The sequence below is a fragment of the Rhincodon typus genome, chromosome 5 (genome assembly GCF_021869965.1).
Source record: "Rhincodon typus isolate 14 chromosome 5, sRhiTyp1.1, whole genome shotgun sequence".
In the NCBI taxonomy this organism is placed as follows: Eukaryota; Metazoa; Chordata; class Chondrichthyes; order Orectolobiformes; family Rhincodontidae; genus Rhincodon; species Rhincodon typus.
The window spans coordinates 1,280,113-1,291,958 of record NC_063336.1 but is presented as its reverse complement, the minus strand read 5'-3'; the positions used below and the strand labels follow the sequence as shown (position 1 = coordinate 1,291,958).

The following is an 11,846-nucleotide window of genomic DNA, read 5'->3' as shown; positions in this document are numbered from 1 at the left end:
CCTCTCTGACATGTCCATCCTCAGCTTCCTCCAGTGTCACAGCGACTTGCAACACAAATTTGAAGAACAACACCCTACAGCCCAGAGGACTCAACATTGAGTTCTCCCATTTCAAATAACCTTCCCACCGACCCCCAGCTCCCTTTCAGCCCCACCTCCTCCCTTACGTTCCACCTCCAGCCACCAATCAGATTCATCCCTCCCATTGACCAACCAGGATATACCAACTACCGCTGTTCACCCATCATCACCATTCCCCTACCCCCTCCCTCCCCGTTTATCTGCAGCTCCCCATAACCCCACATCCAGTCCTGAAGAAGGTTTATGCCCAAAACATTGACTGCTCCTTTCCTCCAGATGCTGCCTGGCCTACTGTGTTCTTCCAGCCTCCTGTTTGTCTACCATGGATTCCAGTTTTTTTGTCTCTCGGAGTAGATTGGTAATCCTTTCTGTTCTTTGTCATTTGTTAAAATTAAGTCTGTTACAATAATAGTTATTCTCTGTTGACAACAAATCCTGAAGTGAATTGCCTTTGTCCTGAGAAGCAGTCAGCCAGGTAAACTGGTCATCCTGATGATCTCATTCAGATTTTATCAATGTTAGGACAGCTTTTGGAGAAGCAGGACATGATTTTCAGTGCATTCTGCCCATTGAAGTCATGATGCAATGATTTTAAAATATTCAAAGAATCTGCTTCCAACACCTTTGCAGGAAGGGAGTATCCAAAGACTCACAGTTCTCTGTGAGAAAATATTTCTCCTTATCTTCACTTTAAATGGTGCCTCCACATTTTGAAATAGTAAGTCAGTGTGCGAGATTCACCCATTCAAGGCAGCATACCTTGTCCCCTCAACATCTTTTATGATTCAAACAAGTCACCTTCTTCCTCTTCTATCTCCAGTGGGCTCTAGCCCAGACTGTCCAATCTGTAGCAATGTCTGTTGGTGATCTTATCAAATGCCTTTTGGAAATCCAAGTACACTACATCTACAGATTCCTCTTTATCAACCCTGCTTGTTACCTCCTGAAAGAACTCTGAGAAATTAGTCAAACATGATTTCCCTTTCACAAACTAAGTTGGCTCTGCCTGACTTATTGGAGTTTTCTAAATCTCCTGCTATTGGCTCCTTTGTAATGAACTCTAGTAGTTTCCCACTGTGACACAATTAGGCTAACAAATTGTTGCCGAGCTTCCTGCCTCGTGTCCCCCTTCATTCTGAAATAAAGGTTGATGTTTATTCTCTCAGTGATACCACTAACTGCAGACTATCCGGTCATTATCAACTTTCTGTCTATGGGATTTTGCTGTGTACAAGCTGAGCATGTTTCCAGCAACTTTAAAAACAGATTTCACTGGTGGGAAAACGCATGAAATGTCCTGAGCTCCTGAAAGGTCCTTTTGAAAATTGAGATGTTTCTGTCTTTTTGTGGCTGCTTGTCTGCCTGTGCTTCTATACTTTATTCTTTCTGAGTCAGTCTGGCTAAAGTCCTCTTACCTGGTAACTGTAAAAGTGATGTCCCATCAATCGATCTCAACTTGTTACCGCTCAGTGCTAGCTGGGTAAGTTTAGACGTATGTTTGAAGATATCCTTTGGAAGTTTGTCAAGACCATTATTTCTCAGGTACAGCTCATGTAAATTTCCCAAACCTTCCAGACTGGCAGCAGTGATCGTGCTGAGCTGGTTATTGTCCAAGACCAATATCTTCAGGCTGCTGAGTGGCTGAAAGGTGCCTGGTGGGATGTGGCTTATACAATTGTGGTCCAGGTTGAGGAAGTAGAGCTTGCCCAAGCCTGTGAAAGATTTGCTGAATATCTTCTGAATCTTATTGGAGGCCAGGTCCATGATTCGGAGGGCACTCAGGGCCTGGAAGACATTGGGTGGCAGAGCAGTGATTTCATTCAGTGGCATGTCCAAGTCAGACAGGCTCCAGAGGCCAGAGAATGCTCCTGCTCTGATGGACCTGAAACGGTTTTGGCCCAGCATCAGGAAACGAAGACTGGACAGACTTTGAAAGACCTTGTGGGGAAGTCTGCTGAGTTGGTTACCATGGAGATTAACCAGTATTAATTGGCTGGCGCCAGAGAAAGCCTGAGGATGGATTGAACTGATGGAGTTACGCTCAAAGTTGATGCTTTCGGTATGTGGCATTCCCTGAAGGAATTTAGCAGGAAGGGTTTGCAAGAGATTCTCACCTTTGAAAAGGAAGCAGCACACATGAGCAGGTGAGAACAGATCAGGATGCTGCTGTGGTAATGTGCAGCTAGTGTGCTAGCACTGACATGTCTTACCAACATCAACAACAACATTACTACCACTTTTAACAGAGTAAAATATACCGAGCAGCTTTGCAGCAAAGTTGGGGATATTAGGATATATTAGATATTAGTTCAAAAAGGTTGGGTTTGAACATTATAAATAGGAGCAGGAGCAGACATCTGGCCCCTTGAGCCTGCTCCACAATTCAGTTGAAAACATTGTCACCCTCCATCCCATATACTCGCATGATTCTCACATACCTTCAGAAATATAGAAAATAGGAACAGGAATAGGCCATTCATTCCCTTGATCTGAGTCCACCATTCGATGTAATCACTTTCTCTGCTGAGGAACCAGGGGAAGTGCTGCCCTCTGTTGGGACAAGGCGTCATTGGCAGAGCTGATGCCATGTTTAAATCCCAGCTCCAAAGGCGCTGCGAGTCAGGAAAAGCCCCTTGCATTCTGTTACTACAGGAGGCAGGAAAACTGGCATCATACTGCCATTTGGGACCACAAGATGCTGCCAATCAGAGTGGCACACAGGAGACTCCTTCCTTTTCCAGCTGTCTACCAGAGGACATGCCACACAATGGAGCCACACAGCATTGAGGTAGCAGCCCATGACAGTGCAATGGCTGGGCTGGAACAGAGCATACAGCAGTGCAGGAAGAAGGTGAAAGCTCTTCTATACTCCGCAAGGTGGCACCATTTTCTCCCTGCCACTCCCCAGGCTCACCCCTCACTCTAACCCTGTCACTGCTCACACCTATCACCAAGGCTCACAGAATGGGATAGGGTGGGAGCAGGCCATTCGGCCCATACTGACCCTCTGAAGAGCATCCCACCCAGACCCACCCCCTCTTCCCTATCCCATAACCCTGCATTTCACACAGCCAATCCACCTAACCTGCACATCTTGGGACTGTGGGAGGAAACCAGAGCACCCAGAGAAAACCCACGCAGACATGGGGAGAATGTGCAAACTCCACACAGACAGTTACCCGAGGGTGGAATCGAACCCGGGTCCCTGGCGTTGTGGGCAGCAGTGCTAACCACTGAGCCACTGTGTGAGTACAGCTCTGACATTTGTATACATTATGTCACTAAGTGCGTCTCTCCCACCACAGCCTCCCAAACTACTAACTCTTGCTGCCCTCTGTGCTTCCCAGTCACTGGGGGCCCCTTCCCACCCCTCCTACTCAGATGTCACCATAAGCTACTCTGCCATCCACTTCCATCAGGCTCAACCCCATACCATTGCATCATTGCAAGAAAAACTCCTGTCATAACCAGGCTGAGGGCCGAGACCTGCTGGGGGGAGGTGGATATTATGCTCCTCACCCCAAATAAGGTGAAAATGCTTGGTTTGGTGGGACTGGGGGGAATGACCATTGATTTGGTGACACTGAGAGCTCCATGGGCAGTAAGCATCCTCATGCTGCTCTCTCATTAATGCCAGTGCAAACTCATTTTTACGCTGAGCATGCTTTACCCCTTAGCACAAGCAGTTCCTTCTCTTCTTATAGAGGTGGGACTGGGACTGGGACACAGTTAACTGTAAGGAAAAGGAGGCCAGTGCCATCCAGACTCAGTTCCATCTCCATCTCTGAGGAGGAGGTCAGTGAGCCCTCAGAGAATGCATTGGTCATGCTTCCTCCTGCGTTATCCTCCAGCTCTGAGACTTCCGCCTCAGGGAACACTTCATCTTGGTCAGGTCCTGACCACAATCCCTGACAAGGTTACAGTGTTGGTCAAGGATAAACTGCCAGAGACCAGGCGCCAGATCAGCCCCAGGTAGCAGATGATTGCTGGTCAGATACAATCGCTGGATTGGAGGATACAGGAGGCCACTGATGGCACCAGCATTAAGCTGGCTCTGGGCTACATGTGTCCAACTGCCTGTGTGCACACACTGGCTAAAACCATGGCACTCTCTGTGTCTGCATCTTTCTGTAGACAGGCTTGTGCTCCAGTGCTGTAGCTGGTGCTCAATGGCAAGGTAAGAGAGGGATGAACACAGAACATAGCACATAGAACAGGACAGCACAGTACTGGCCCTTCGGCCCAAGATGTTGTGCCAACCTATTACCCTACTAAGATCGATCTACCCTGCATACCCTACATTTTACTATCCTCCATATGTCTGTCCAAGAGTTGTTTAAAAGTCTCTAAAGTATCTGCCTCCACTACCACTGCTGGCAGCGCATTACACGCACCCACCACTCTCTGTGTGAAGAACCCACCTCTGACATCTCCCCTATACCTTCCTCCAATCACCTTAAAATTATGCCCCCTCGTAATAGTCATTTCCGCCCTGGGAAAAAGTCTCTGGCTATCCACTCTATCTATGCCTCTCATCATCTTGTACACCTCTATCAAGTCACCTCTCATCCTTCTTCGCTCCAATGAGAAAAACCCTAGCTCCCTCAACCTTTCCTCATAAGACCTGCCCTCCAGTCCAGGCAGCATCCTGGTAAATCTCCTCTGCACCCTTTCTGAACATTCCACATCCTTCCTATGATGAGGCTACCAGAACTGAACACAATATTCCAAGTGTGGTCTAACCAGGGTTTTATAGAGCTGCAGCATAACCTCACGGCTCTTAAACTCAATTCCCCTGCCATGATGAGGGACCTTGACTTCAGTCTGCATGCCCATTTCCTCTCGGATTGCAGCAGGCACCTAGACAGAGGAGGAGCCACACACAGGTCCATCAGAAGCGTTATCTCAGGACATTCCAGAGTGCCCAGCCCCTCCTCCTGCTCATCCTGTCCACTGCCTGTGATGCTGAAGCCTGCAGAGGAGAAAGGGTCTGCATCAGGACAGGAGGCTCTCAGCAGGCCTTGATCCTCTACACCCGAATGTTCCCAGGGGACAGTTAGCCAAGGCTTCCAGGCCAGAAACGTTAACAATAAATCAGGCTCCCTCCACCTCAGATGGGGACATCAGGGCTGAACCCATGCGTAATGAGAGGGAAAGGAAGAAATTCATTCACCAAGAGCAGACAGCTCATAGTAAATGTGCTCTTTAGTAAATATATATTCACTGGCACTAATGAAATGTCTGCTCCAGTTTCTTTGTCGCTGTTGGACCTGTGAAATTGTACCACTTTGAGCCTTTTCAAACATTGCAATGATTAAGGAAATTGTAATGCACAAACATGACTCATCTCTTACAACTGGCTCCTTGACTTCAGATAGTGTTCGGTGTCAGGGGTCCTTGCACTGTGACGTTAATGCCTCAGCCAAGATTGAGGGGTTAGGTTTAGGGTTACGATTAATTTGGAGACACTGAGCCCAAAGTAACATTTTGATAATACGGTCCCTGCGCATGTCATTCCACATGCACAGCCATATTGTGAGTGAGACACACAGTAAGTGATGGTCCACACATCTCGAGAGGGCAAATTTCATCCTGTATCGGCTTGTGAGAGACATGCATAGCCAGTCAGGACTGGGAGATGTACACTAAGCTGCTCATGTCACCACTATACCTCAGCACAATGGTCTCTGTCACCTTCAACACTGTTCTACAGGATGCTCAAACATATCAGGGCATTGTTCCAAACTCTGAAATGTTCAAGGCTAACTAAATCTAACTAAATAAAGGGAAATGCCTCAGTATTCCTTCCTACCTGCTGACTGAAGCCTTAAGAGCTTCATAACCGCAGTGCCAGGCAAGGTCAGTGCACCATCTCATTGAATATACTTAACAACCCAGCAGTCACTGCTATACAAAACCCTGGTTAGAGCCCATCTGGAGTAGGATTGAGACAAAGAGAAATTTCTTCACCCAGAGATTAGTGTACCTGTGGAATTCACAGAAAGCGGTTCAGACCAAAACATTGCTTTTAAGGGGTTAAATATAGTTCTTAGGGCTAAAGGGATCAAAGGTTAAGGGGACTGAGCTGGATGATCAGCTGTGATCATATTGAATGGTGGAGTAGGCTTGAAGGGCTGAATGGCCTACTCCTGCTGCTACTTTCTACGTTTCTTGTTTTACTGTGAGCAGATCTGGGCACCACACCTTAGGAAGGATATATTGGTCTTGGGAAGGAGTACTGCATAGGTTTACAAGAATGATACTTGGACTTCAGGGGTTAAGTTCTGAGGAGTGATTATATCAATTAGATCAGTTTTCTCTAGAATTTAGAAGGTTATAGGGTGATTTGATTGTAGTCTTCAAGATATTAACAGGAAAAAAAAACAGGCTAGATAATGATAAACTATTCTCACTGGTTGGGGATTCTGTAACTGGGGAGCATAGTCTAAAGGTTAGGACCAGATCATTCAGGAGAGATGTTAGGAAGTACATCTGCATACAAAGGGTATAGATGTTCTGCATTCTCTTCCACAAAATGGTATGGGATCAGTTGTTAATTTTAAACCTGAGATAGACTTTGTTTTCCTTAAACAAAAGGATTGAGGGATATGGGCCAATGGCAGGGATATGGAGTTAGGCCACAGATCTCAATGAATGGTAGAACAGGCTTGAAGGGCTGAATGTCCACCTCCTGTTCCTATGTTCCTAACTGTTTCCTGCAGCAGGAGGGTTGAAGAAGCAGATAGGAGAGGAGGAGATACTTACTTCACACAGCCAGATATTGTGATCGGGAATTTACTGACTGGAAGGAGGTGGTAACAGAGTCAATAGTAATGTTCCAAAGGGAATGGGATATATACTTGAAAGGGAAATATAGACCAGTCAACGGGAAAAGGGCAGGGGTAATGAAACTAATTGGATCCATCTATAAAAGGGCTGGCATAGGCAGGATAAGCTGAGTGCCCACTTTCTGTGCATGATTTCATGACTCATCCTTCGATCGCTGTCACTGTGAGTAGGTCAGAAATATTCTCAATCAGTTACAGTGGGGGATCTCTGAGGAAGGCCTATTGCATTGTCCTCATGCACCTACATGTCAGCCTACCTGTGTGAGCTATTCATTTAATTTGACTTATTGTTGTCATGTGCACGTAAGTACTGTGAAAAGTTTTGTTTTGCGAGCAGTACAGGCAGATCATAACTTACAAAGACATAAAGATCATAGGGTGCTTAGACAGAGCAAGGCTGCACTGCACAGGAGGTGCACAAAGCAAGATCAACATTAAATTTGAAATTTGAGAGGTCCTTTCAGAATTCTAATAACAGTGGGGAAGAAGCTGGTCTTGAACCTGTTGGTAAGTGTGTTTAAGCTTTTGTATCTCCTGCCTGATAGAAGAGGTTGGAAGAGATTATACCTGAGGTGGGAGGGATCTTTGATGATGATTCACAATGCAGTGTGTGATCCAGTGGCAATACCTACCCATTCTGAGAAGCCAGGAATCCTCAGGGAGCTGAGCTGGCATTGCCTTCAGGCCTTGCCGATAGCAGTCCACCTCGGTGCGGTTGATGGTGGGTTTCCAGCTGCAGCTACACTCCTTTGGACATTGTCCTGCTATTGTCTGATACACACCAAGAGCAGCCCACAGAAGGCACAGTACTAGAACCATCCTCCTAGCAGGCTGCAGGAAAGAGAAAGGAGCACAGGCACTAGTTAGTGTGTGTGTTTCACTATTGGGAGGCTATGTGTCTGCCTCACCACATCACCCTGTGGCTATAGAGGGAGATGGAGAGAGAGCGAAACCACTGCACACCCACTGGAGTCTCAGTCACTGAACTGACAGAAAGAGCACAGTTTGTACAACATCCCGAAGTGTTCCCTCTCAATAAATTATCTTTTTTAATATGTAGACACAGTTATACTGTAGGCAATGCAGCAGCCAATTTCTGCACAGCAAGCTGCAACAAATAGTGATGAGATGATAAATGGATAATGCTTTCTTTAATGAGGTTTGACTGAGGAATAATATTGGGCTAAACAGCAGAAGTAATTCACCAATTCCTCTTCAAAATTGTGTTTTTTCATGGAATCCAAAGAGACCTGGCGCGGCAAAAAAAACCCAGAAAGTGCTGGAGAAACTCAGCAGATCTTGCAGTATTGGCGGAGAAAGAAACAGGGATAACATTTTGAGTCCAGTATGACCCAATGGGGCCTCAGGTTAATGTCTTATGTGAAAGATAGTACCTCTACCAGTACAGCCCTCCCTGGGAGTGCCAGCTTCAAATATCAAACCCACAAGCTTTTAACTCAGAGCTGAGAGTACCCCCAACTGAGCCATGGTTAACAACAAATGCAGCATCCCATCAGTGCACAGTGAGATCCCACAGATGATGGTTTGATTGAAGGAGGAATGTTTACTCAGATACTGGGGAGATCTCAGCAGCCTATTTCAATGATGGCATGTTCAGCTCTCTGATGGAACAGGTAGAATGTACCTCAGCTAATTCTCTCCATTCAAAGACACAGCTCTCACAATGATCCCAACCTGCTCCTGACAGAAATTATCAATGTTAGAAAAGGAGTGATGAAACCAGCCAGGAATAATTACCAAGGTGACAGTGTTTGACACCCGGACAGGAGAGTAAAAATGCTACAAACTGCAGAGTAACCGGCTTTAGATTCCTCACATAACCTGAGGCTGAGGTAGATTGCTGTTTTAGCATTTCACTGCATGTTTAAAAATACAAAGTATGAAAACCATTTCATTTTACTATCTACAAGTTTCACAATCCGAGCAATGGGAATCTCCAACCTTGGGAAATGGAAACAGCCTCATGTTTTCTGCACATTGATTGAAAAATAAAATCACGTGTAATACCTGTTAAAAGAAAAAAAAACTGAACTGCCAGCAACATGGCCCATACCTCAAACTGTCTGGCAAGCTGCAGGTTAGCAGCGGTGATCCCAATCAGCAGGAGACTGTCCTTCCTACACACTGCGAGCAAAGTCAGACTGCAGGGTTTTACAATCGTGATATAGTTTAGGGGTAAATAGTGGGAGGGCTACAGCTGATGTTACAGCATTGAAATGACTGCAGGCCGGCAAAATCCAGACTTTGGGGTGGAACACTGGGGCGTTCTTCTGATGTTTGACAGTAATGATCTTTCTGAGGACTGCAGTTAAAGAGAGAGATGTGGCTCAGAGTGCAGGTGCAGAGGACAGTGTGCTGAATGAATGGGGGAGCAGACAGATTACTGATGCCAGACAGCACAGTGGTTAGCAGGAGCAGCTGTTATGGTTAGATAGTTTGCTTGTGTCTATGGAGAACAATGGCATATGTTGTGTGAAAGCCTGGAAAATATCCAGAATTACCTAAGGCCGGGAATTTGGAAAAACCATCAGCTTTTATGGCAGGATCCGTACAGAGGCCAGGTCTGATGTGCAATCAGCAAGACATGTGGACTGTGACGTTGTAATTTACTTTTAGGGATAAAGATCCATTTACTTTGCCTTCCAACATCCTGGCAGTCACATGATACAACAGTAATGGAGTTGTTGATTGATGCCAGCAGTCAATCTCTATAAAACTATAACAGGCTCACAGGTGAGATGAGGGAGACCCCATCCTCCACCAACCGTGGTAGTGAGAAACTTTGGAATATCTGTCCAAAGTGACATATTCTTCTCAACAACTCAACACCCAGAACACACCATACCTCAATGCATTCAGATCCAAGATCCTAAATGCCACTTTCTAGAAGAAAACTCGAATTGGAATTCGAATGGACGTGGAGAGAGAAAAATCATAGATTGCCTCTGGAGCACAGTGGCTCAGTGGTTAACACTGCTGCCTCACAGCACCAGGGATCCAGGTTCAATTCCACCCTTGGGTGACTGTCTGTGTGGAGTTTACACATTCTCCTGTGTCTGCATGGGTTTCCTCCCACAGTCCAAGGATGTGCAGGTGAGGGTGGACTGGCCATGGGAAATTGTCCCATAGTGTCTGGAGATGTGTGGGCTAGGTGGGTTAGCCAGGGGAAATGCAGGGTTACAGGTACAGGGTAAGGGCATGGGATGCTCTTTGGTGGGTTAGTGCCGGCTGAATGGCCTCTATCTCCACTCTGGGGAAGCTGTCACCAAAAGAATTGTTAGTTTTACCATAACCTGTTCGAGTTTGGAATAGGTCAGATTAATAATACAAGTGCCAGACCTACTAAGTTTCTCCAACACTTTCTGTATTTATTTCAGGTTTCCACAGTAGTTTGCCATATTGTTTTGGTCAGGTAACCCCTGCTGCTATTTGAAAGCTAAAAGCAACAGAGAACCATTGGAAACTTCAGTACTCGTACAGTAAACCAGTAAAGGACAGAACACCACTTGTAGAAACTGCTGGTGAAGGTTATAATCGAAATGTGTGTGTATGTGTTTGACAGGCCGTTGAACCAAAACAGCAACATGTGCAGGAGGCTCAGGAAGCCCTGGAGATCGCAAAGGAGAATCTTAGAAAGAAACATGAAAGTCTGAGACTGGTAGGAAACTGTTAGCTTCACTTAAAGCTCCCTTCCTTTCGCAGGTCCCAAGCACCAACTCCCAGCCCCATAGATAGAATCATAGTCAGACTCCATCATGTCTTTGTACAGCTCCAGCACGGGCACTTACATTCACACTCATGTACTTTTAACATATTGTTACGGTCCCTATTCAGACTGATTATCTTAAAACTAAGGAAACCCATGATGACAACAGAAGAAAAAACTTAATGAGATTTCACATTTTTGACTTTTCACTGAAACAAGGAAATTAAAATCAACATAAGTAAACATTAATGAACCAGGAGTTGACACATTAATCAAACAATAAAGATACAGGTACGCAATCAAAATATGTCTTACAAACCACTTATGTCAGATATATAACATTATTAAAACATTAGATAGACATTTCTGTCAGATATATAACATTAAAGGGATAGATTCAGGTGAGCTCCAGACTCAGTAAACCTTCAGCTCTCTCTACAATGCCTGACAGGAAAAGGTCTGTAATGAAGGAGGCTGGTTTCAGCCTTACCCCAGCCTTGTTCCCAGTCCCAGTCCCAGTCCCAGCCCCAGTCCCACCCCTGTTCTCAGTCCCAATCCCAGTCCTAGTCCCAATCCCAGTCCCAGTCCCAGTCCCAATCCTAGTCCCATACCCAATCCTAGTCCCAGTTCCAGTCCCAATCTCAATCCCAATCCCAGCCCCAATCCCAGTCCCAGTCCCCGTCTCAGCCCCAAACTGAGTTCCTGCCCCTGTCTCAGTCACACTCTGCTGCATAAACCATTTTTTTCTGTTGACCCTGAGGCTCATCGCTCAGACAGATCTCAGTCTCCTGGTCTATGTCAGTGTTTGTACCTGACACAACAGCCATGTTTACTAACCTGACCAATCCTTTGGGTAAGCCAGAGCATCAGCATTTGTGTTGTCTCAGTGTTTCTCTCCTGTAGATTGAGAATCACCAGCAATCCCTTCAGCAGATCTTCAATGACACTGTGCAGCAGAAGGAGGCCATGGCCAATCGCAAGTTACTCACCACGACCAGGCTCTCGAGGGCATCCATCCTGATCACTGCTCTCAGCAATGAAAAGGTGACAACTTTCAATCTATTCTCGTTCAGCAAGGAACTGGAAGAGAGAATGAGAGAGAGACTGAAACAGGGACAGGGAGAGGTACAGAGAGGGAGAGACAGACAGGGACAGGTACAGAGAGGGAGAGAGTGAGACAGGGACAGGTA

At 46.0% G+C, this 11,846-nt stretch overlaps 1 protein-coding gene across 1 annotated transcript in view; it reads left to right on the top strand.

Annotated features, from left to right (window-relative positions):
• Positions 1 to 11,846, top strand: part of LOC125483089 (dynein axonemal heavy chain 6-like) — a 343,417-nt gene that overhangs the window by 290,486 nt on the left and 41,085 nt on the right. The window contains 4 exon segments of the mRNA XM_048596614.1: positions 1,657 to 2,063; positions 3,786 to 3,876; positions 10,513 to 10,608; positions 11,560 to 11,700. Of these exon segments, the coding sequence (XP_048452571.1) occupies positions 1,657 to 2,063; positions 3,786 to 3,876; positions 10,513 to 10,608; positions 11,560 to 11,700 (735 nt within the window).